The sequence below is a fragment of the Physeter macrocephalus genome, chromosome 4, assembly GCF_002837175.3.
Source record: "Physeter macrocephalus isolate SW-GA chromosome 4, ASM283717v5, whole genome shotgun sequence".
NCBI lineage: Eukaryota > Metazoa > Chordata > Mammalia > Artiodactyla > Physeteridae > Physeter > Physeter macrocephalus.
This window is the reverse complement of record NC_041217.1, coordinates 131,169,130-131,196,338: the sequence shown is the minus strand read 5'-3', so window position 1 is coordinate 131,196,338 and position 27,209 is coordinate 131,169,130. Positions and strand designations below refer to the sequence as shown.

Below are 27,209 nucleotides of genomic sequence, written 5' to 3'. Positions count from 1 at the left end.
TGTTTTCATACATTTTGCATACCTGAGATGTTGCAGAAGAAACAGAAGGTGATGGTGACGCAGGTGGAGTTAGCAGGCTGCAGGGTAAGTTTAAGGTAACATAGTGCTCATGGCTGCAGATGATGCGCAGAAAATCCAGCCTCAGGGACACCAAGACACTTGGAGTTGGTAATGAATAAAGCTTTGAAGATACCTTGTAAGCATTGCATAAATAAGAGAACACCAATTGAACATATCATTTCTCTACTACCAATACCAGAATGATGGATTAAAGAATTAAAGAACAGTACTCAGTGAGCAGTTTTGAATTTTGTGGTTTAAATAATAGTATCAGCTTTTTCCAAAGTTACTCCTAAAATAAAAAATTTGGAACTACAAGATTTACTGTATAATACCACTGACTAGGTGCATTCTTAAAGCCACATTCTTATATTTCCAATATAGCATTAATATTTCCACTTCTTAAAGATATACTTTATGAAGAAAAAGTATACCACCAAAATAATTTCCTAAAAGAAATTATCCATTCTTTTTACAGCACCTTGTGTTAACCTATATTTATAATTATCTATTTTCCCAACGACACCCATTAGCTACTTGAGGAGACATATATACACTGACTTATTTGAATAGTTTTAGCATCCCTAGAGTCTAGTTTAATGTTTGGCAAATGTAGGAGGCCAATGCTTGAAGAATAAAGACAGGACAGGTTTTGGGAGCAATAATACATGACATTTCAGGGAAAAAGTAAAAATAATACATAGTGTTGCAAATACTTGCAAATAGATCAGTACCCACGCATAGTTTTAACTTCTCTATTAAAAGAAACATACAACATTGGCATCCAATAGAACAGAGCTTCAAAATTCTAAGTATTAGACTGCCAAACAGCATTTTTAACCAGTAGTTCCCCAAAACTAATCTGTGGACCAGCAGGGAGTACTTTATAAGCACTGTTTCCCACACTCCCACCCCCACAATCAGGGTTCAAACTCCTCAAAAATGCTGGGATGGGACACAGAGATCCGTACATTTTTAAAGCTCCCTTAAAAGGTAATTCTAGGATGATTACACAGCTCACTACCCAAATGGTCTATCAGGATGAATAACTAATGTTTTCTAAAAGCCAGGTTTCATTAATCATTTGATAAAAAATTTAAAACAAAACCAGCTGTTTGTAGAAAACTTCTAGGATACTTTTAGTTTAGAAAAAGCTAGATAATAATATCTGTGACTTGAGTAAACATCTACTCATGCTTCTAAACTCTACAATGTCTAGGGCTTCATCATGAGGAATGCACAGCAAAATGCAACTGCTTTAAAAATCACTTAAGACAGAAAAAGTTGGGTTAGCTGTTCATTCAGTAAAAATGCTACTCTTGCATGGCATCTTGGGGCTGCTTTACATTTAGACTACTGACTTGATGGTATACTTCTGAATGAGAATCAAAGAGTCATAAGTGGGCCAGTATAACTCAGTGAAAAGCCAGCTTTACTGACAGCAGCTTGTCATAGTCCTGTGTCCTAATAAATGTAATTTATCTTTCCCTTACTAATAAAAATATGCCACTTTTAAAAAACATCACTATATAAATGTGTTCTTGAAAAATCTCTTAGCTCCAGCCCTAAAAGAGCAAAAGCAGCATTTAAATTGATTACTAATTATTACTAATTATACATTACCTGTTTATAGCAGGTCTTTATAAGGCTAAAGACAAATCCTCTGTCCATAACAGACAACAGATCATTGAGAAAGAATGCAAGGCTTGTGTTGAGTCTCTCAACCATTTCTGTGTCCTGGGAAACAAAACAAAAACAAATATAGTTTAACATGTGCTTGAAACAGATTTAGTTTAAAAAAATAAGTTACCATTACCTTCTGAAATCGTGAAACTATATCACTAGCAATTGTGCTGACAAGAGCAGCAATGTCATCCATGAAACGTTCTGGAAAACGACTTTTCCTTGGTGCATCAAGTTTATCATTAAAGTATAAATGGTGCACCATGCTCTTTACCTGAAAAAGAAAGAAACCATTCGTTTAATTTCTTATGGATGTAATGAACAGTTACAGAGATTCTAAACATTAGAGCTATTTTTGTCAACATACCATGTAATTTAACAGATAGATAAAATACTTTTAGCTAATCAAATATTTTGAAAAAGTTCCCTACAATATTTTGTATGCGCTAGAGAAATATCAAACACAATACAACTCAATCTCTGTATCAGCTTCATGACATTATCCTGGCTATCAGTGGGAAAAAAAATTATGGGTATGTCAACAGAAAAAAATTTCATCCTTTAAAATTATTTTAAATTAAATCTTTCCAAGACTTAACAATTCTGCCATTCCATGTCCCCTCAGCTGTTAGCTCTGAGACGTTAGAAACCTTGACTGCATGTAGTATCTTTAGCACCTAGCATCTCGTGGCATATGGTGGGCGTACATTAAATATTGATGACTAGATATTAAGAATAAAATGTTAGGTAAAAATTAAAGTGGTTTCAATTTACCAAATACTTTTAGATATGGATTCTATCACAACAATGTGTTAACAGTACTAAAAATTTTTAATTCAGGGAAATTAATGACAAGGTTTTACAGTTGGTAAATAACAGAGCCAAGTCAAACTATTTCATGTTTAAGAAATCTGAACATATATGTAAGACTATTTTTAAAAAGTCATTTAATCTTATATTAAAAGCACATGAATTACAATTTGGTGTTTATTCTCCAGGGGAAAAAAATTGAGTTGCCTATCACTTACATATGGTCCCTGATTCATTTTTTTTGTAGATTAGCAAATCTCTAGAAGAAACGTCTTTTTAAAAATCTTTTACTGAAGTATAGTTGATTTACAATGTTGTGTTAGTTTCTGGTTACAGCAAAGTGATTCAGCTATATATATATTCTTTTTCATATTCTTTTCCATTATGGTTTATTACAGGATACTGAATATAGTTCCCTGTGCTATACAGTGGGGCCTTGTTGTTTATTTTATATACAGTAGTTTGTATCTGCTAATCCCAAAGCCCTAATTTATCCCTCTCCCACCCCCTTTCCCCTTTGGTAACCGTAAGTTTGTTTTCTATGTCTGAATCTGTTTCTGTTTTGTAAACAAGTTCGTTTGTATCATATTTTGGATTACACATATAAGTGATATCATACGGTATTTGACTTTTCTCTTTCTGACTTACTTCACTTAGTAGGAAAATCTCTAGGTGCATCTATGTTGCTGCAAATGGCACTATTTCATTCTTTTTTATGGTTGAATAGTATTCCAATGTATATGTATTCCACATCTTCTTTATCCATTCATCTCTCAATGGATATTTAACCTGCTTCCATGTCTCGGCTATTGTAAATAGTGCTGCTATGACATTGGGGTGCATGTAACTTTTTGAATTAAGAGTTTTATCTGGATATATGCCCAGGAGTGGGATTGATGGATCATATGTTAGCTCTATTTTTAGTTTTTTAAGGAACCTCCATACTATACTCCATAGTGGCTACACCAATTTACATTCCCACCAACAGTGTAGAAGGGTTTCCTTTTCTCCACATACTTTCCAGCAATTATTATTTGTAGGCTTTTTAATGATGGCCATTCTGACTGGTGCGAGGTGATACCTCATTGTAGTTTTAACTTGCAGAAGAAATGTCTTCTAATCCTCCACATAAGTAACATTCAATGGTGAAAATGATTCTATGGCATACTCTGGAAACTTCCATTGTTTCTTTTCTCTTTCTTTTTTCTGTCTCTTTTTTGTTGTTTTGCTTTCCTTTGTTTCTTATTTATTATTTTACATAAGTTTTTTGGAAGAAAAAGTTTCAGTGATTTCAGCTTTCTAGAAGCTAGAGAGGAAGGTCCCTAGTGCCAGAATGCCTAAGTTTGAATCACAGCTCTGCTGTATACAAGCTATGTATACTTAAACAAATTACTTAATCTCTCTGTGCCTTGGTAATCCCTAGCCCATAGGGCTGTGCTACCATACTGTACGTACTTAATAAATGTATATTGCTTTTATGTATATATGTGTTTATGTTGTGTGTGTATAGATATTTATTAATATATTAATTCATTTATTTGTTTTAATATCATTTACTGAATTAAGTAGAAAGTGTTGTTGTTTTTTTATTGGCTGTGACTGGCATTTCCCTAAGAGCTTTCTAACCATAAAAGCAGTAGGTATCTATAAAGCTCTTTTTATCTGGTATGAAATCAATAGTACTGCCATTATACACTAGCATGTTCAGACTAAGAAAGAATGTATCACAGGTTTCCTTTAAAAAGATAGCTTCTGCAACTATCCCTAAAAATATAGTTTAAATTAGCTTTATAACTCCATCTAAATTGTGCTGATTGTCCACAGTGTTTATTTAGAGATGTAGCAAAGGTAATTTTGTCTTGGAGGCACATGTAAAACCATAAGATGGGCAACAGGAAAAGATTCTAGGATAAAATCATGAGCTAACACAAAATTGTTTAACAAGAAAAACAAAGAATGTGTTTAGTTTGCTCACCATTAACTCAAAAAAGAACCAGGCTTGTTGCAAAGCTGATTCCCGAACGCTGCCACTGCAAACAACCCACTGCAAAGCCAGCTCCTCATGAAATAGCTATCCAGAAGTAAATCCAAAGTTATTATCAGTGTCAGGTCTGCTGGTAACACAAACCAAATAATGCAAGTACAAATGAAGATATAATGAGAATAAGCAAAATAAGGCATGTGAACCATTCAATGATGCAGTGAGGACACCCATTAACGAAACGGCTATTTATACACGTAAGACAGTGGCATGTTGAATAGCTGAAAAAATTACATGTTATCTTGGAGTAAAATGTAATTTTAAAAGGACAGGTGGGAAATAGCCTCCTAAATTGTACGTGCAAAAAGAAACTAGACCAAAAACTCACAGTTACAAATAAAATCTGGCTTGTGCCTTACATACATATTTCAGCATATGCAAATACATTCATGAACTTTGCTGGTACAATTTAGGAAATACCTTTAAAAATTTCAACTTTGATATCAGCCATTAATTTTCAAGTTTTCAGGTATTTAAAGTCTTTTTATTAAAATAGCAGAAATTTCCTGTCTTATAATGGATATGCATACAAAGCATTTGCACAATAGTGTATATTAATATGAAAAAGGACTAACAAAACTGTGCATAAGGGAAGCAAATCAACATATCTTACTAAGAGTGATAATTTTTCTAACTCATCTTCCTTTCCCTGGAGATTTAAAACACAAAACAGAAGCAGTTACAGAAACAGAATTAAGAGTTGATACAATTTTTTTGGTACTAAAATTTAATGCACTAAACTCTAAAAACAGTCATCTGCAAAGATATAAACATTATAATAATGTAAAAGAGCTTGCAATGGAGAGGTATGCCCAAAAAGACATCAGACAAGCAATGCTTGCTCAAATGTATTTTTAAAAACAGTGCAATTATTGTTAACATCTCATACTGGTTATGTAAAGAATCCTTACATCTACTTAATTGTAGGAATTATTTTCCCCCTACATGGACTATCTTCATATGAATCTACCTTTTTAGTTGGTAAGCGTCCCGTTAATGTTTGTAAGAAACTTGACGTCTCTGTGTGCGAAGACATACGATTACAACTTCGATCCATAGCCTATGGAGTGAAGATGAATGAATGACGAGATACCATTAAAGTCTGCTGTGGATGACTATGCAGTTCAAGGATTATATACAATTTTTTACATAGAGCTTTACTGTCATTTTAACAGCCATCTGTTTTATTGCTCATCCCATTTTCACTATTTTAAGTTGCTTTAATGACAATGCATTAGAAGTATCAAAATGGCTTCTATTTATCTTTAAAAGATAAGTATTTTAATGATTATATAAATTCAGAGTGCTGCAAAGAATGAAACTTTTATCTGTGTGATCTATACACATGCATGTATCTAGTAAAAAAAATGTAAAAAGTAAAAACATACTTCTCACTGGTCTTGGACCAAAAAGAGAAATCAAGAATTTTATATTTAATTAAAAAATTAAAAGTTTAGAATCATTTCTTTCATGTTTCACTATCATCAAAAATTACGATTCAGGTTAGCCATATACTATATTAAATATAAATCATTTACAATAAATTTGCAATTAAAATTTTTCTTGAAGAATGAGAGCATTGTCCTCCAAAGCCAATACACAGATGAGAAGTATATTTTGAGGAATCATGCAGTATTAGCTATCAAGCAATTAGACTTAAGTAAGCAAAACCTAGTACAAATAAGTTACAACAAATTTCATACTTTGCAACACAGTACAGATTAAAACAGATTTTTGCTTCTGGTACTTAATCTTACAGCATGGGGATCATATACTGTTCATATTTAATTTCAGCTCATTACCAATATTTCTAGTCAGTGATTATGAAGAAAATGACAAGATAGTAAATGCTAAATGACAATGATACAATAGCTACACTTTAAACCAAAAGCGAATGGAAAACTGTCAGGTTTTTTCCACACAAAAAATTTTTAAATTCCTACTAAAGATGCACTACCCCAAAAGTAGAAACTGTTATCAAAGCCATCAATTGCATAAGCAGCAGGCACTGAAACATCAATGGGGTGTACAGGAGGGAAGGAGAAGGAGACAGGAAATAGGAAAGGAGAGTATTACTGGTGCAACTGGTGGTATTCATGCATAGCAGTTGGAAAATGTGCTAAGTAAACAAAACTACACACTTTTTAATTATTAAAAAGCAAGCCACTGAAATCATAGTATATACTAAAAAGTAATGTTCTAAAGGGAAACATCAGCAGCCAATAAAGAAACCTCTAATATAAACACCACCTGTGTTGATTCTGCACTTGGACTGGGGTTGGATCCCCATGGGGCAGCTTTTGGACCACCAGTGTTAACCCAGGAATTGGAGCGGTCTAAACCCTAAGCATATAATAGAAAGCAGTTGGAAAGGAAAGAAATATTACATGTGGCATGCTATATTCTTAAAGAAATCCAGACTTTCCAATGCAAACATGTTTTTAATTAGTACTGTTAAAGCAACCAAAATTTTTAGGCATCTATAGAATATTAGTTCATCAAAATTATCTCATTACATAATTTTTTAAAAATCACAAAGAAAATTAAGTATAGCATTTAAAGGTAATTTCTCTTTATATAAAGGGATCACCTTTAAGTATCAACAACTAAAGATCCCACAGCACCATCCCCCCAAACTGTCTTCAGAGATGGTACAAGTTAGCAAAAGACAATTTCCTCTAAATCTAACTAGGGTTTAAAAGAAAAAAAAAAAAATGTAAGAAGAAAAACATTCCAATCTTGTCTAAAAGACTAATTTTATTCCATCTGTCATCAACTGAAAACTTCTGTGTAGCAATACTCGATAATTCTATTTGAACTTGCCTCCTCTTTTTAGGGACCAATAAGAAAAATTAAGTAAAAAATTAAGAAAAAAAAAGATGCCCGATATTTGCTCCTTCCTAAAAATGATGGTAGATTTGGAGTTGTGCTCAGTCTTATTGTGCTTGTTGAAATTAAACATAATGGGTAGATTTATTAACAAATAATAAATTTATGAATTTTATTATTAAAAAAACCATAATGGGCTGGTTTTTTATATAAAAATTGTAAGGAAAAACATTATGCTGGGGCTGTCTATAGGAACTGTATCTTCATCATCACTGTCATTAATTTGAAGTTAATTTAATATGCTATTAATGTGTATGACCAGAAATGAATTATGTCTGTCTTCTCTGAAAGAGGTTATTATGATCCCAGGTAAAGGGAACTGGGGCTTTACTTCAATTTCTTAAAATTGATCATTAGAATCAACTGAATTATAAAATTCAGATTCTGGCCCTTACCCCCAGAAATCCAGATTCAGCAACATGGGCTGGGCCCTGGGAACCTACGAATAGAACTGAGCAAGGTGTAAGAGATTTTTAGAGGACTGCTGAAGACAACACAAGACAAGCCAACTAAAAATATTAGGGCCTGAGTATGAACCCAAACCAGAAAGCGCCAAAGGACAGGTAAAAGAAAAGAAAGAGTAAACAGTGGTAATCAACTCTATGTAGGCATTAGTATCACCTGGGAAGGTTAAGGACAACCACCACCACAAATGTGCAGGGCCCTACCTCTAAACAGTTCAATAACAATCTCTGGGAGCGAGGCCCATGCATGTATATTATGGGAAGGGAAGGAGGAGCTAGGGGGGAAGGAAAAGGGAGGGGAGGGGGAAAGAGGGAAGACAAACTACTAGCTCTCAAGGGCTTAGCTTTTCGGGAGAATATTTCCCCTCCTTTTCTCCCTATTTTTTCCAAAAATACAAAGAAATTGAAATGATGATACAATAACTACCCATTTCCCCTCATTTTTGACACTGAATGTGTAAGATGAGAGTTAAAATTCAAATCCAGGTTCTACTGCTTACTAACTGTAAAATCTAAGGTAAGTTACCTAATCTCTTTTTCAGTTTCTTAGCTACAAAATAGGAATAATAAGTGTCTCCCTAATACTGTAAAGATCAAAGTAAATAATGGAAGTAAATCACTGAATACAATGCCTCAAATATAGTAAACTCTTAAAAAATAGTTTTAACAAAAACTTGCCATACATGTTTTTTTAGATGCTTCCTAGAGAAGTGTATTGGGCAATATTCAAATACTCATAAAATTATGTAATCAATAGATTTGTTTAAAATAAAATACCCCATTTTATAGGTATTAATAACGACTTCTCAGAAGCCCATTATGTTATTTCAAATAAAAGCAAATCAGCACACAATATGTTTTTCAGGTAAGTTAAAACAAAAATTTTCAGTCTCCCAAATTATGTCACTACTCATGTTACAAAAATAACAAAATATAAGCATCTAATTTCTGCAAAATTACAACTGTGCTCTCTCTACCACAAATTTCTACAAAAAAGAAAAACAATAACTTTGCCGTACTCATAAGTTCACTTTTTAACTTCTTGCTTAATAATTTCCTTTAAAACTAAGGCACATGCTAATGAGTAATGTGAGAATAAACAATAAATCTCTTTGTGCCATTAATTATACATTATATCCACAATACTGAGGCTCTGAACAGTTATAATCACATCAAGTCAAAGCCAACTGTTTAAAGAAAACTGGTGGCCAATTTATTTGTAAAGCAAATTATTTCCATAATTTAAATGTCATACAGCCACGAATTATATCAAACAGCCCTTAGTTAAGCAAAGTCATCACTGATATTTACTAATATAATAACTATGTTTACCTATCTCCAACTAACAGAAGAGATTAATCAAATGTGTGTACATGTGCATGAAAGTGTTTTTATTCTGTTTTTGCCAAATCTCTGTAACATTATTATTTTGTTTTGTCCCTTAGGTATAGAGAGGCTCCTTCCCTGAATAAGGCTCACAGTGTATCTGACTTGACATCAATACTCATGTTTCAATACAATCCTCAGCATAGTGGATTTAGTAAGCTATGCACACAGTAAGCTCCCAGTTTTTGAAAAATAAATGAAAAAATAGGAGATGATACATTAGAAAGAAACTAATTATCAATGTAAAATTACACTGGCATTTGCTTAAAAGCAATAAAATTCAAACCTCATGCAACCATATATTTACACAACTGAATGTTAAAAGAATATTGCTAGGACAAAGATCAGTTTTGGCAAAATAATTATGAAAAAAATCTCACAAATATGGTTTTATAGCCACTAGAGTAATAAAAGTCTGTTGATAGTATTTTAGAACTTTAGGAGTTCTGTATTTTGTATTAGGAAATAAAGTCTAAGCAAAACTTTCATAAAACCGAATATCTTAAGATCTTTAAGTATTTAATTAATCCTGATAGCAAGAGGGCAAACAAAAGCATAATTCAATTTTTAAAAAGCTGTTTATTCTTGCTAGAGATACTCAATGCTTACTAACATTCATTCTTTGGATACATGTCTTTTGAATACTTTTCATATGCTGGACATTATAGTTGCTTTGGATACATCAGTGAACAAATGTCTCTGCCCTCATGGAGCTTATACTCTAATAAAGGGAGACAAGCACTAAAAAATAAACATAACAGGTAACTAATTTATATGTTACATTAAAAGGCAGTAAATGTTATGAGTCAAAGAAACAGAGTAAGGGGATAAGAAGTCCCCGGGACAAGGCTAAGGAGAAAGACACACTTATACATTTAAATAAGTGGTAAGAGTAGACCCCATGGAGAAGGTAGTTCTCTGAGTACAGACTTAAAGGAGGTAAAGGAGTTAGTCATAGGATCTTGCTCAGAGATATGACATAATCCAACTTAAGTTGTGTTTATTTGTGACTTAAGTTTTTAAAGCAGCATTCTGGTTGCTATGTTGTGAAGTGAGTGTATGTTGGAAGGAGGGAAACCATCTTTAAGGCTATTACATTAATTCAGGAAGAGATGATGGTAGTTCAGACCAAATGGCAGTACTAGAGGTGATGAGAAGTGGCTCTACCTTTAACATATATGCAAATCTGAACTAAAGGAATTACAAAATGCAGCTGAGTTTAGAATTCCAGAGATCTGTACTTGAAATACAATTTTTGTGAGATGTCAGCATAAAGTGATTTACAACTTACAGCAGCAGGACTTCATAAGATCACGAAGTGAGTGAGTGTAGAGAAAAGAGAAAACAAGACAAGAGAAGACAAGAAATAAGGACAGAGGCCTGGGGCACTTCCAAATTAAGAGATCAGAAAAAGAAGAATCTACAAAGGAGACTGAAAAGGTGTAATCAGTAAAGAGGAAAATCAAGAGAGTGTAGTGCCCTAGAAGCTAAGTAAATAGAATAAATTGGAGAATTAACTGTGTCAAAAGCTGCTGTAAGGTAAAATCAGCCAAGTGTTGAGATTTAACCTTCGGATTTAAGAACATGGAGAGCACTGGGGGCATTAGAAGGGCAGTATGGGAGGAAGATCAAAGGAATATGTTTGAAGTAGGGTAATAGGAGTTAAAGAACGAGAGTAAAATAATTGGAGACAGCAAGTATGGAAAACTCTTCTAAGGAATTCTACTACAAAAGGTAGCAGAGAAATGATGAAGAAGCTACCAGCAGAAATACTAGAGAGGAGATTTTTTTTATGGGAGAAATAAAAAAAAATTTATTTTTTATTCCATTTTATGGAATGGGTTGATTTAGTAGATGGGGAGAAACTGATGATACAGGAGAGTGATGAAAGAACTGCTGGAGTGAGGATCTTGAGTAGGTGAAAGGGGATGGGTGGTTGTATACAAACAGGGAATGGACTTAGGGAAATGGACAGTTCATCTATAGCAGAGTTTTAAGTAGTAGGTAGTAGTAGATGGTAGTGGGTAGGTAGATGTGATGGTCAAAGGTGACAAAAGTTTTCTTCTGATGGCCTCAATTTTCTTAATGAAGTAGGAGATAAAGTGAGGAGGGTGATTGGTGGGGAGCTGTTAGAGGGTTTGAGGTACCAAAGAAGACATTAAACCTTTTTCTGGGAGAATGGGAAAGTAAATGGAATAAACAAATATAGTATAATTGCTTGACAGCATTAAGGGCTCTCTTGAGGTTCATGGCCTTTAATTTCAAATGAGACCAGTTATCATGGCATTTCTCAAATCATGTTTAATGGCACAGGCAGTCAACTGAATTCAGCTATGGTTTGACGTTTGGTTCAGCAAGTAAAATGAAGTAAGGGAAAGATAAGGGAATTGACGTTTGTTTATAATGGTAATAATTATAATGATTGATCATGGAATTTAAGCTGGCTAAATTGGAAGAAAGAACATTAGGGGCGTGAGGTACAGTAAAAAGGTCATACAATCAAGTGATTGGAGGTTGCCGAGCAGAGAAATTGTTGCAGTTGGGGTACTAGACAGAAAAATATGAGCTAATGGTTAGAGAACAAGATGCATGAAATTGAGATAATGAGGATTAAAATTATTCATCATGACAAGACTAAGGGAATGACCATGGCTAAGGCAGAGTGAAAGACAAAAATCATTAAAGAAGAGTTTCTCTAATTTCCAAGCCAATAAAATCAGAATAAATAAAGAGTAGCTATAAATAAACTTCAGATTCCTTATAATTTTTCAATGAGATAAAATTATACACCATTATTAATAGGGATTATGACTAAATGATAGTCCAAAATGAAGGTAGGTAGCTATCAAAAATAATGCAACCAAAAAAAAAAAAAAGAACACACAAATACCATTTGAATAAAATTTGAGTAGGACAAGACTGTATTGTCATAAGACAAAGTCTCATCTTATGACAGCTTTCTCAAAAGTTTATGTATATCATAATACCAGAAGCAAGTTTACATCATTATTATGTCCCATTTTATGAACCACTTGAAAAAAGACAAATAATCATTCCAATACACGTAGACTTTTGTTCTAAATCTTGATGTTATAATCTATCAAATACATCATATATAAAGGAAAACTCTAGAATTATGCTAAATGAAGCATAATGCAAATCTTATAGAAAATAAGAAATGTTTCAAAAGTAGAACCTTGAGAAAAATGGCGTCTATAGCTCTTTAATAGGAAAATTTCTTATAATTCACAAATGAGATTCATTCCACTGAAGAACTGTATTTACAGTACGTAAATTATGTTAAGCATTACCTCCATTACAATGAGAAAAGATCAAGAATGAAGACAAGGATAAAAAACCTTCTCTTCCTAGACATGGAAAGATATGTGGAGGGAGAAAAGCCGTCTCTTTTGTAATTCCTATATTACTCAGGTTACTCTGCAGTATCCACGTAAATACATCTGAACATCATTTTCTCAGAAAGTTCACAAAAAGCAAAAGTTTGTTTAATTAGAGTAACACCTATTTGGATCTTTAAGTTATTGAAATTCATGTTTAATTTATTTTTTAAATTATAAGTCTACAAAATATTTTTTTCATCTGTAAGAAATTACTTTAAAAAACGTATTTTTGATCTGTGAGAAATTACTTTCAAATTACATAAAAGGTACTTTAAAATGTGCAATGCTAAAGTTTATTAGAAGTGTCTGAATGTAAAATTTCTGTAACTATATGAGTAGATTTAAGTAATCCTGATGTGTTTGATCCATATTCAAGTATTTCACACAAACAAGCTCAGATCATTAAAAAAAAAAAAGTTCTATTTAGTTCAGGCTAAGGGTCAAACACAGAACCCAAAACACGTTTACTAATTCTTCCTCATATCCTAATTAACAGACTAAAATGCCAAAGAAAAGTTGGCTATGATTCCATAACAAAGGTATCTTCCTTCTTTCTAATAGCAAAAAATCAATTTAAAATGGTTTGGTCAAAACCCAACATAATGTGATTTCTTGGCCTCAGTCTTACTGTTCTTTTTTCCAGTTTGATTTTCAAACTCTGAGTTACTTTTGTACTTTAACTATAGAAAGGTAATGACTACTTGTTCCTTAAGTATATTTTGGGGGGTAATAAAGATTGATGCTTACATAAAATATAGCTGGATCTTATACTGGCTGGCCTCTCATTGTCTGAGATAATCACTAACCATGATTAAATAAATCATATTTTTCTAATCCTGGTGCACCTTACACAGAGTTTTCCATGTGAAATGTAGCTCTATTAATTATTAATCATTGTTCTTGACATTTTTGGAGAAGAGAGGCTCATATTTTAAGTTGATAATATGTCCCAGCTACACAGCACTCACAGGTCTCTTTTAATCCTCTAGAAAATCAATCTAACCATTTTTCACATGATAATCAGACAGACAATGAGTCGTATGTGACTGGTCATCCTGCACAAATTTTTTAATTTGGCAGATATTCTTGAGCAGAGCGCACAAACCAGTTTGTAATAGCAAAAACATTTAACAGAAACATCAAACATTTATGTGTTCACTGATAGAATAGAAACATACAATTTCTTTCTTATTACTAACTCAAATACATTTTAAAATTAAGAATAAAGTAAAACAATTGGACATTTCTCATTTGTTAACAAACTGAAAACCAAATTTATCGACTCATATCTTCAGTTTACCTTACTGCCGATGATTGACCGTACTTCATCATCTGGTGACGTGGGAGTTCCAGATATATCTGGATTACTATTACTAAGGCTCCGAGAACGATTTAAATTAAGGCTTGCAGGTCTCACAGCAGATCTAGCCATTGTGGCATAATGCACTGATCCTCCCAAACCCCCAGGACCTAGAGTTGTATATAAAATAACATATAATTAAGCAAAAAATTAATCAGCAAAGGACCTGAAAAAATCTCTTCCACTTTACAAAATTCCACAAAGATCATAAATTGCTTTTATTTCTAAATGAAAATACTATAAATAAGAAAAACACTCCAGACCTAGTGATAGCTATATAAAGATAATTTATTTGACAGCAGCTGACAAAACCATGTGAATTATAAACACAATCATTACTTCAATATTTCTATGAGTATTACATATACAGTAAAAAACAAAAGTAGTAAGAAACATACACAAACGTTACCTTCCCTTATATATGAGGGTGTCTAAGACCCAAAATGCTCCAGCTAATATCTTTCCCTTTTTTCCCACCCCTCCTGCTCTGCCCCTTGAAACACAGTCACTAAGAGGGAGAGCCAATTTCCTGTCAATATCTCTTAAATGAAACTATGGCTTAGGTCTCTATCTTTATCAGAGACAACTTTAACTATAACAAAATGGCATCTTTATAATATACATACATAAATATATACTAAAGATAATTCTCCTAAAAGCCCAGGTTATACAAAAAAAAAGCAAAGAATCCCTTTTTTGTCTGAAATCAAGCCTGATACGATTATTCAACCAGGATCTATGAACATAAAATACCCAACAATTGTATCTCCATTTTTCTTTTTAAAAGAAATCTTTCTGAGTGTCATATTAGCAAATGACACACACCTGTCAACTAAGTAGTTTATAGTGTTCAGGTCAGCATGTAAAAAAGACATTTTGGGGCTTCCCTGGTGGCGCAGTGGTTGGGGGTCTGCCTGCCGATGCAGGGGACAAGGGTTCGTGCCCCGGTCCGGGAAGATCCCAGATGCCGCAGAGCGGCTAGGCCCTTGAGCCATAGCCACTGAGCCTGCGCGTCCGGAGCCTGTGCTCCGCAATGGGAGAGGCCCGCGTACCGCAAAAAAAAAAAAAGACATTTTGCAAAATCTGTGAAATTCTAATAGTGTACTAAATGGAACAGTAAATGGAGTAGCATTATATACAGTCCACAATCACTTATATACTCAGAGACTATACTATAATTTTAGAAATCAAGATAGGAAATTATGAACAAGACTATAAGTCAATTAGTTCTCTTTTTCAATTAAAGAAATAAAATGTGCTAAAACTGAGATTACTATTATGCCTAGTTTTCAGAGTGAATGTCATAATTACTTGTCACCATTATTAATGCTAACACTGACAACAGCTTTTGAAAAGGGCACTTACCATTATCACTAGTGATGAATGGATGACTCAAACAGACAAATATGTAAACAGGTTGAAAGGTATGCACAACATAATCATTAACCTACTAACTGAACAACTAAAGAGTGATTCAAACTAAGACATCCCCCACCACCACCACTACCACCTACGTCATATAAAACAAAAGTAAGTGGCTACTCTGGGGTCTAATATTCAAAAAGGCTGTATGATTTTATTGACCATGAAGAGATCAGAACTTTTCTAGAGGATAATCTTTTATAGTATTGTAGGTTTCACAGGGTTACCAGGAAACTACTGAGCCATCGTATTTCTTCTTTAATGTCCAATAGCACTCTGAATGACAAATATAACATTCTATTTATCTTTTTTTTTTTTAACTGAGATACTGGGGAACTTTATGCACATATTTTTAACACATAATCAAGAGAAAAAACTGAACTGGGAATTGTAAGGAAAACAACTTTGCCATATGTACCCCAAAATGTAGTAAACAATGAGCAGAGATATGTTTTTACTCTTTGAATACAACATCAGGTCCCTAGAGCTGAGCCACAACTCAACAGCATGTATTATACTGAGAAAAAGAATTCACTTTATTAAGTATCAAGAACAAAATCCTCCACAAATGTCTTTTCTAATAGAAATCACCCTCACTGCTAATTTGGAAACTGGAGCAATAGCCTTTTATTAAACTGTTTACAAACAGCAGTTCATACGTCAGACTACATAATCATAAATCAAGCTGAGATGACTGCATTAGCCTCAAATAGACTCAGAGAACCTCAGTGGGGATTTTTAAATACTCTTCCTTCCAATTTTACCCATAATGCCTTGCGATGCAACTTAATTTTTTTTTTGTATTTTATTTTATTTTTTATACAGCAGGTTCTTATTAGTTAACTATTTTATACATATTGGTGTATATATGTCAATCCCAATCTCCCAATTCATCCCACCACCACCATCTCCCCCCGCCCCACTTTCCCCCCTTGGTGTCCATCGGTGTCTCTATTTCTACCTTGCAAACCAGTTCATCTGTACCATTTTTCTAGATTATTTATCTTAACTGGGAATGATAAAATGCTTCCAGAGACGGAAGTTATTTACAAGGTTCATTTCCAAAAATTAATTCAACCAAGATCTCTCTAATTCAACTTAAAGGAAGCGGTATAAATAATGATGCTTTAAAATATAACCTATTTATCCTTTTAACTCCAGTACATAGCATAGTCCATGGCACTTAGCAGGCATTCAACAAATGTCTGCTATTGAATAAATGCATCACACCATGGACTACAAGATTATTTCAATCTTATTATGAACACATAATCTATGCAAGATAGTTTCTTAGTAAAAAGAATAAAATACCTGGTGATGGTGAATTAGGGTAAGTATTCGGTAGGCGAAAAACATAATAGATATATGATGCGAGAAGGCTGTTTCTGCCATGCTGGTCATGATTTCCTTCCAAGTTTTTGTGAAGCCGATTTATAATTGATGCCATGGCTTCAAATGATGCTTGACCTAGATTTACTTTTAAGAAGGAGGAAAATATTTTTCCATTAATTTTTTTAGACTGTAAGTTCCAAAAAGATCAAGATTTTGCCTTCACTATATGCATTAAGTATAGTGACTACACACAGTAAGCGTATAAAGATGATATTTAATATTAATTTTATGGTATCTATTTATGATACTGTATTAACTGAATCAAAAATACTTTTCTTAAAAAAATGAGAAGAAACTAATTTTACTAACTTAACATGAAAACTATGTGGCTTTGCTTAGTGAGAAAAAAGAATCATCAAACAGTACCCACCACTTTGTAAAACAATACAAAGCACATGATAAGTAAAAAATCTATCTTATATATAACCTTTGAGAAGTAACTTCTCATTCTAAAGATGACTCTGAGAAACTAAATACCATACATTGAGCACATGTTACTTTTGTTTATAAAATAAAAATTACCAATAAAAGTAGATTATTAAAAATATTAACTTAATAGAAAAGAGTTGATAGCAACTTAATTGAAGTGAGTAGCTGTGTAAAAGGATTAGAAGGACAAAAGGGTAGAAAACCAGGTTGAGGTAAGACTATAGCACATTAAATGCCAGGCTAAATAATACCTACCCAGCCATTCAAGTCAGTATACAACAAGAATTTTGCAAAAATTGGGAAATTCTGGTAGCTCAGTGAATAAATGGATAATCCAAACAGCCATTCTGAGCAATAGCACCTCACATTTTATGATTTATTTAATCAAGACAGGAATTTATGAACAGATAATGAGGCCAATTAAATTTTCCTAAAAGTGGAAATATCAGATAGAGTGGTCATTTAGGAAGATTAATCCATATATACTGAACTAGAAGAGAGACTAGAAAGAGAGAAACCTAAGCAGGGTTTAGCAATCCTACCTGTGTTACTGGTTGACTCCTTTTCCTTTTCCTCATAGTAGCTATTCCAAACCATCAGAATCCTTCTCAAAACTAGGTCCACTTTACTCCCTTCTCCACAAATCCTGCTTTTTATCTCAGAGTAGAAATTTATAGAGCATGAAAGTCCTGAAGTTTTTACTATAAATTTATCAGAATCTGAAACAATTTTTAGTTCCTTTCCAAAGGAAGCAGTGCTCGTCTCCTATATAAGAATGATCTATCCACCTTAATTTTTGTCCTACATGCTTGCTTCATTAATTAAACCCTCTTGCACCTCTATATAGATTCTCAAAGCATATAAACATCCTCAAATCCCTCCACTCTTATGCCCTAATCAACCATGCTTCCTCTTCTAACTAAACTTCTCAAAACAGTATAAGCTTTTTGCATTCCTTTCATCATCAGCTGTTTATTACTAAATTCTCTGTAATCTGGTTTCTACTTTCACTATTTGACCAAGACTATTCTCGTTAATTTCACGAGTGGACACTTCTTCAGTATAGTAGATAAGAGTGGGACTCTAGAGTCAGTTGCTTGGGTTTGAATCCTTAGGTAAATTTTTAAGCATATGTTCATCATTTTATTCATGAAATCATGAAATTCATACCTATACCTTGAGTTGTAAAGATTCCATACATTAATATAAATAAAGTACACAGCACAATTCCTGGTACACTGTAAGTGTTGTGGAAATGTTTGTTACTATTGTGATTATTTTACTTCTACAAACTACAAAAATGAACAATGCTAACTTTTTTTGCTTAAAACCTTCTATGACTTCTGTAACATTACTCTCTACAACATCTTTTCAGTATCTCTTAAACTACCCTGTCTTCTCTATCCCACCATCACTGTCTTTTATCAGGACCACAGAGTTTTTTGCATAAAATTCAAGATTTCAAATCTGTATGACTGCCTCCAGATTTTCTCACTTTCAATCTACCTCCGTGCAAAATCATCCTTATAAAAGCCAACCTAGCCACATTACTTTTCTAATTAAGACCAGACCCCTCAAAGGCTATTGATTCTTACAGAATAATAGTCCAATTTCCTAATGTGTCAAGGACCCTACTTCATCTCCTCTAAGACCAATATCATCTCTAATCACTAACCCTCCAATTCATAATTAATTACTTATAATTCCCCCCATATTTCCAGGTTAGTTTATCTGTTTGTGTACTATACACATACTGTTTCATATCCCTGGGCTAGTTATTTACCTGTCAGACTCCTACTCATCCTTGAATGCTCAACCCAAGAATTACCTCTACTTACAAGTGTCCCTTAAAAAATCTCAAGGAGTTGAATACTACTCTCCTTTGTGCCACCACTTAATACGAAATTTCTATAACAAGTTAGCTGAAATTTCTCACAAGCTCAACTACTTTGCAGGATTGGGTGGAAGCTGTTAGCAAAAGTAAAAGAATGAATCTTGGAAAAAAGGTAGGAAACCTGAATACCTCTCCTTCGAGAACAACTCACAAGAAAAAGAAGATAGAGATTTTGAGTCAACGAAGAAAATAATAGCTATATTAAATAGAGGATAACAGATGAGTGAAAATGTAGATTATAAGTCATGTAAAACACAATATGATTTATCAGTTGCATGTTTTCTTAACTAGTCTATGAGATCCTTAAAATCAGAAACCATGCCTTGGTCAGTGCCTATCACTGTATGGTACATATTAAGTGCTTAATAAATATCTGGTGAGTGAATAAATAAATTTGTTTTCATAATTTGAGTAGAAGTCTATATGGCACATTTTACAGAAACAAAAGAAAGTTATCATTTTCCAGCATTAGAAACAAGTAAGTAACAATGCCCCACAAAGTCAAACACAGTCCTTATAGAGATGGCAGAAAGGAATCATGGTTCTATTTCTGTAAAAGTTAGACATGTTGAATGATAAATTTCATGATTCCCCCAACATAGGTAAATTACCTATTTGGCCAGCAATGACAGGAGGTCTAACAACTAAAAGTATCAGTTTATCAAGCAGAAGATAAAGAAATCGGACCACTGGTTCCAACTGAGATGAATTCAATGCTGCAATACTGCTCTTCAATTCATTTTCTAAGTTATTTTCCATGATTCGCATGTCTCCAATTCGGACTGGGAACATGTGTTCATCCAGAGCATTCACCAGAGCAAAAAACTTATCAAGATAAGGATCCTAAAACAAAGAATGAACAGAGGCACTAAGCAATTATAACTTCATACATTCCCCAAACTATGGACCACTGATATCTCAATATTAATTGATAATACAAAAAAGTACATATTAGTATATACAAACATTGTTTCCAATTAAATACATCTATTCTCAGCTATTATTGTAAAGTAGCCACTTCAAATACTATTGATTACTCAAAAAAACTATTGATATTATGATTTTTTTTCCAGTGTGAATCTGCCTTATTGTTTTAGAGCTCAATTATTATGGCGAGTGTGTTAGTAACCTACCTGAGCCCATTATTAATTTATTACCTCTTAGCTCCATCCAAACCCACTATCTTTTCCACATTTTGTAATTCTGGAGCTAGACTCTTCAAACTACATTTGTCCTTTGTCAGCTGGCTTGTGATAGGCTCTGACAACAGAGGGTATGGGAAACAGTCTGCTAGGCTTGAGGAGTTAGAAGGGAATCTTCTTCCTCCTGTTTGCTTTCCTAATGGCAGCGAGTAGACATGCATGCTGTGGCTCAGAGGTGAGGGACATGGGCAGCAGTGGTGACTCTCACAGTTCCACAGCAGGAGCTCTCTACCAAGCTTCCTCAATACTACAGCATGTCAGGCACTGTGTTCCTGTAGCAGCGGTGTCCTCTCCTCAGAGGTCTGACTCACATCCTTCAAGATCTTGCTCTAGGTTTCTAGGTTCCTTCCTCCCTTACCACTTTCTGCAATTGTTATCTTTGTTACAATCAGAATTCTCTTTTAACCCATTTAGTAGTGAATCACCTTTAACTTAGTTAACAATTATTTATTTGCAGATTTTCTCCACTCAAATAACTGGCAGTTTCTATCTCCTGCTAAATCCTAACTGCTATTATTTAACCTCCTTCTACACTGAGACAACCACAATCTAATTTAAAGCAGTAATGTGCCTGCTCTTTGAGCCTCCTTTATACCTACAGATGACCGAGTTCTGACCAATGGATGTGAGAAAAAGGCTACTGAAACTCTGGGAAGACTTTTACTTAGTTAACAATGAAAATAAACTTTAAGAAAAGGCAGTAATGCTAAACAACTTCACATTTATAATTTTAATACTGTTCTAATTTTATATGTTTTAAATGAATAAAAATAATTCTATTGAATTCTAACTATATATCCAGTAAATTTCAAAGCGCCTATAAGCAAAGTACAAAACATCATAAAAAACATTTATTGTCTTCAATTGATCCTTTAAAAAAGATTATAATACATGATAAAATTATATTACAGAGTTGTAAAATTTATAAACTTTTGAGTTTCAGTCACAGGACTGTGAATGTCAGGGGGCTACACACTAGACACTTCCACTCTATTCTTCCTCTACATTCTATAGATTCTAAATCATCTCTATGAAATATTTTGCCCCAAATCCTTCTTTGTTACATTAAGACAATACATGTATCTACCTGCCTCCATAAAAATAAAGTCAAGAGTAAAACATAAATATATTACCAACACTAAAAAAAGAGAACACTAACAATGATTACAGGATTCAAAAAAAATGAAAAATAATATATTTGTATACTTAAGAAGATATCATGTGATATTAAGAATAATTTTATTAAGGGAAGGAATATATTTAAACAGTATACTATAATGTCAACCTTCTCATTATCAGAAGAATAAGGTCTATAGGAAACATAAGCATATCTAAAAACAGAAAAGTAAAAATTCCACTGGAGCATTATTTTACTAGGATCTACCTGCATACTGCTAAATAAAATGTATATACTACCTTTTTGCTGTTTGGTTTTCTTTTTTTTTTTTTGGCTGTGTTGGGTCTCTGTTGCTGCGCGTGGGCTTTCTCTAGTTGCAGTGAGTGTGGGCTACTCTTGGTTGCGGTGCGCGGGCTTCTCATTGCGGTGGCTTCTCCTGTTACGGAGCACGGGCTCTAGGCATGCAGGCTTCAGTATTTGCAGCACATGGGCTCAGTAGTTGCGGCATGCAGGCCCTAGAGCACGTGGGTTTCAGTAGTTGTGGCACGTGGGCTCAGTTGCTGTGGCGCACAGGCTCTAGGGCACATGGGCTTCAGCAGCTGCAGCACACGGGCTCAGTAGTTGTGGGTCACGGGCTCTAGAGTGCAGGCTCAGTAGTTGTGGCGCACGGGCTTAGCTGCTCCGTGGCCTGTGGGATCTTCCTGGTCCAGGGATCAAACCCATGTTTCCTGCATTGGCAGGAGGATTCTCAACCACTGCGCCACCAGGGAAGTCCTTTGCTGTTGTTTTAAAACATGATATAGAGCACCCTGTATTTTTACTTTCCCTACCTCACTGTGCAGAAAAGAGTTAACATAGCAAGCTTAAGACATTTCAAAGACCTGCTTACAAGGTTGGCCCTTGGCTGGCATCTGGGAACTTGGATTTCAGGAGGGTTCCCACTGATAGGCAATTACTCACTATACCTAAACTGTTTGTGCAAGCAATATGGTTTATGCTTAATACCTGCTTTCCTTTTGCAAATCTAGGATTTTGGTATGTGTTAGGCAGAGGGTGTCTACGAGACAAGCCTATGGTAAAAACTCTGGGAACCGAGCTTCCCTGGTAGACAACATTTCACATATGCTGTTTCAACTTATCCTCTATGACTCCAGTAGGAGAAAACTCTTGGAAGCCTGTGTCCTATTTCCTCTAGGCTTGACCTCTTTCCCCTTACGTTATTTTGCTTTATATCTTTCACTAAAATAAATCACAGCTGTGAATATGACTATATGCTGAGTCCTGTGAGTTCTGCTAGAAAATAACAGAACTTAAAGGTGGCCTTGGAAACCCCTGCATACCACCCCTTGCCTTTTCAAGTTGGAGAACCCACATATTCCATTTTGAACACCCGCCTCTTCTCACTCTACATTTTCTCCCTGGAAAATCACATTCACTAGTACAGTTTCAGCTATCACATTTATTCTGTTACCCCCAATCCCAAACTCCTAATTAATTACAACTGCCTATAGGACATCTTCATCTGAAGTGCACAGGCACTTCAAACTCAAAAACAAACTCATTATAGCCCCATAATTTCTCTCCCTTATTATACTCCCAAATTTACTTCTCTCACACTTACTATTTACGTTAGAAATCACCACACACCCTAAATTCTGTGGCATTCAAGGTCCTTCATAATCTTTTACCAGCCTGGTCTTCTATGCTCATATACCATGATTTCCCACATACTTTAAATTGCAGTCACACCAGATTAATTACCCCTCCTTCAGCAGATTACTGCCTCTTTGCACTTGCTTTTTATCAACTGCATTGTCTACCCTCTCTCTGTATGGTAAATGCCTACTCACCAATTCAACAACTCAGTTCCCAGCAAAATAAACAACTCTCTCTCTGTACTTGAAAGGATTTAGTTCACATATCTAACATAATACTAGTTTTATTATAATTATTTTTGCACTTCCCCCTATTTCACTGTAAGGTACTTTAAGGGCAGGCTCTTTCCTTCACAGGTAACAACGTTCCTGACCTCACAGAGTTTACAGTCTAATGGGGGAAAGAACCAATAAACAAAGGATATGAATGCATTTATATGTACACACACACACACACACAGTGAGAGAAAGCAAAAGTGCAAGAGCATGCAAGCGAAAATAAGAAGCAGTAAGGAGTGCAGGGTAAGATGATACAGAGTGATGAGCTGCTATGTTTAAAAGAGTCACCACCAAAGGCTTCTCTGAGGTAAAGAGAAGCCTTAATGAAGAGAAGTCAAATGAATGTGAGAAGGAAAAACATTCCAGCTAAAGAAAGAGTAAATACAAAGGCTTTGAGAAGAGCTTGGCACATTCCAGAAATATAGTGAAAAATATGGTGATCCCTAAGAACCCTTTCCATTTGAAATATCTAAGTCTATGAGAAATAAAATGAGCTGGATGATGGTTTTTCAACTCTAATTATTCTATGTTCTAGAAACTTAGGGAAAAAAATCACTGAATTTTCAAAATGAAGTCAATAACATTTTGAAAAGCAAAATATTTGGTTTTGTTCATATTAAACAATATTTTATTGATTCCTTTAAAAAGTAACTTCCAAACCTATACATTTTTAACTGATATATGGTCTCATATATCTTATAGCAGACAAAACTGATTTAAGTTCTAGACAAAATGTTCAATTCATTTAAGTGAAATCTGATCACAAAAATTATTAAAACTCACTTACCTGTGTATGGATAGATGAAACAGCAACAACTTCAACATTAAAAACACCTTTGTGATTATCTACCCATTTCATGCCAGGTAGAGGAACCTATAAGATATTGAATACAATGACCACAGATGCTTAACTTGATTATGAATTCTGAAACAAATGTGAATTATGAAAAAAAATTACAATATCTCAATGAGAAAAAATACTGTGGAAATATATATTATGCACTACAAATAAATGTAGAACTTATATTTTGTTCTTATTACAAAAATCAATATGTTTCCTACAAGAGAAGTAAAACGCTCAAGGAGCAAAAGGCAGAAAATATACACTCAAAATTCTATCTTCCCAGAAACATATACCTTTATATCATTCCAAATCTTCCCTTATGCACGTGTATTGTTAAATACACCCTTACATAGGTGATAGATCAAACATATTATATTGAAACCTGTTTTTCACCTATTACATTGTGAATCGCTTTTCATGCCAATAAATTCACATCTACAATATCTTAATGGCTTACAGTATCCTATTTTCTTTATTTTAAACACTTCTATTATGTTTTAATTGGGCTTTAAAATAGTCATAAGCAAAGGAAGACTATTGTTTTAAGGATTAGAAAACATTTTTTTCTGATATAAATTGCTAGCAGTGTTAATTAAAATCATATCACAAAAATTATTTTTTAAAGGGAGTACATCAGTTCTCTCTATTCTTCCTGCTGAGTACAGCTAAAAACACTGAACATGATACATAAAATAAACATAAAGACTGAAAGGGGAGAAAAGGATGCAGACGGGCTAGGGACCTCAGGATACAAGGAACTATAAGGCAGTGTTTCCTGGGTTTTAGTTTTGCCTCATGTATCCTGGGCTAGTTGCTAGAGAAGGCCGCAACCCAGAATTGCCAAAAGAAACAGACAAAAACCAAAAAACAACAACAACAACAAAAAACTCTAGGAAAAGCCTGCTCCCTCTAGTGAAATGCAACAATTGCCCTAATCTGGCCAAACGCAAGGAAACAAATCACAGCCCCATTCCACCTCCCCAGGCTGAGTGAGGGGCCTAGGTGTCCACCCTCAGCTGGCTATAATGAAGTTCCTCAGTCCCTACCCCACCCTCACAAACACTGTCTGGTATCAGAGAAGACAGAGATGGGAACTGGTCCCAGTCCAGTGATAAAAAGTACCTCCACTAATTGTGGGGTCAGTGGAGGCCAAGCAGGGAAAAGTAACAAGTTGCCCCCTCACCCTCACAGCCAGGGAATTGTCAACTGAGGCCCGAAATCCTACCTCCACCCAATAATAAGCCACCCCCAACCCAACGCAGAGTGGGGAATGTGAATCTTTACCTCCACCTGGCAACAGGACCTCTCCCTACTGCTAAAACACAAGACTTATGTAAGATCCAGAGTCATAACATAATACCCAAAATGTTCAGGATATAACAAAAAATCACACATCATACCAAGAACCAGAAAAATTTCAACTTAAATGAAAAAAGACAATCAACAGACATCAATATTTAGATACTGGACAGATCTGACAAGTTTAAAACAGCCATCAGGGGAAAAAAAAAGCTCCACAAGCAATTACAAACATCCTTGAAACAAATGACAAAAATAGAAAGTCTCAGCAAAACAAAACAAACAAACAAACAAAATATATATATACATATATAGGAAGATAGGATTTCTTTCCCATGGTTTTATATTTTTATTATATGAAGAAAATAAAACCAAATAAAGTAAGTTTCCTATTACAAAATTCAATACTAAGTAGGTAAGAAATGCAATATCTTTACTGAGGCAAATAATACAGGTATTGAAACTTTAAAAAAGAAACAAACGCTGGTGCAGTAAATTGAAACTACTCAGCACAAGAAACAGTACTAGTTCTTTCAACCCAAAACACTCATTTTCAGCTTTAAAAAAAAGGACACCCAAATAAAATGTGAACACATACTTCTTTAAAAACAGTCTGCAGCATCAATATCTTCTGGCCACTTGAAGAAATGTAAATAATCAAGCCCCAGCCCAGACCTACCTCATCAGTAACTCTGGGAGTAAAGTTAAACAACTGGTGTTACTACAAACACTCCAGGTGATTTTGATGCATGCTAAAGTAAGAACTACTCTCTTAAAATATTCTAACAAATAGTGTGGCAGTAGGAATGGCATAATAGTAGCAGACACTTCTTTAGCACTTTTCATGTGCCTGATACCATTCTAAATGTTCTACGTACGATTAATCATTCAGTCATCAACATAACTCAATTATTGTAGGCATTAATTATTCTCCTCAATTTACAGATAAGAAAATTCAGGCAGAGAGACTATCTTAATCAGCTCGGTTTGCCACAACAAAATGTCACATACTAGGTGGCTTAAATAATAGAAATTTATTTTTTCACGGTCTGAAGACTAGAAAAGTCCAATATCAAGGTGCCACCATGGTCAGTTTCTGGTGAGAACCCCTTCCTAGCTTTCAGATGACCATGTTTCACTGTGTCCTCACACAGCCAAGAGAGCAAGCTCTCTGGTGTCTCTTCTTACAGAGCACTAATCCCAGCCTGAGGGCCCATCCTCATGACCTCATTTAACCTAATTACCTCCCAAAGGCCCCATCTCCAAATTCTCTCACATTGGGGGTTAGACCAATTTAGTCCATAGCAGAATAAGAAACTCACCTGAGGTCAGTGGGAGCTGGGAGTGAAATGTTGTATATTATGTTATACTGCCTTTCAAAGGTATATGAGATTAGAAAAAAAAATCAACAACAAAAACCCTTCATAATCCCACACCCCTTTGAGAGCTAACTTTGCTAAATTTGTTGTATATTTTCCAAACCATTTCCACCCAGTTGCTGATATATCTACATATTGAGTTTGGTTGTCACTACATTATTTGTTTGTTTTTATATTTTTATTACAAATGTCCCATTGGGATA

At 34.3% G+C, this 27,209-nt stretch overlaps 1 protein-coding gene across 12 annotated transcripts in view; it reads right to left on the bottom strand.

Annotated features, from left to right (window-relative positions):
• DOCK7 (dedicator of cytokinesis 7) overlaps nucleotides 1-27,209 on the bottom strand; it is a 196,979-nt gene that overhangs the window by 65,352 nt on the left and 104,418 nt on the right. For 8 of the 12 annotated variants that reach the window (XR_003679612.2, XM_028489312.2, XM_028489314.2 and 5 more), the window contains 10 exons: nucleotides 24,272-24,358; nucleotides 19,843-20,074; nucleotides 16,828-16,992; nucleotides 14,035-14,204; nucleotides 6,845-6,937; nucleotides 5,565-5,654; nucleotides 4,529-4,624; nucleotides 1,877-2,017; nucleotides 1,684-1,797; nucleotides 23-193 (listed from right to left, as the gene is read on the bottom strand). Coding sequence is in view for 11 of the 12 variants with exons in the window: in XM_028489312.2 (XP_028345113.1) it covers nucleotides 23-193; nucleotides 1,684-1,797; nucleotides 1,877-2,017; nucleotides 4,529-4,624; nucleotides 5,565-5,654; nucleotides 6,845-6,937; nucleotides 14,035-14,204; nucleotides 16,828-16,992; nucleotides 19,843-20,074; nucleotides 24,272-24,358 (1,359 nt within the window). In the remaining variant the exon portion in view is untranslated. The remainder of the gene's footprint in view (nucleotides 1-22; nucleotides 194-1,683; nucleotides 1,798-1,876; nucleotides 2,018-4,528; nucleotides 4,625-5,564; nucleotides 5,655-6,844; nucleotides 6,938-14,034; nucleotides 14,205-16,827; nucleotides 16,993-19,842; nucleotides 20,075-24,271; nucleotides 24,359-27,209) is intronic. The other 4 variants (XM_024119673.3, XM_024119674.3, XM_024119676.3 and 1 more) reach the window with 1 other exon arrangement.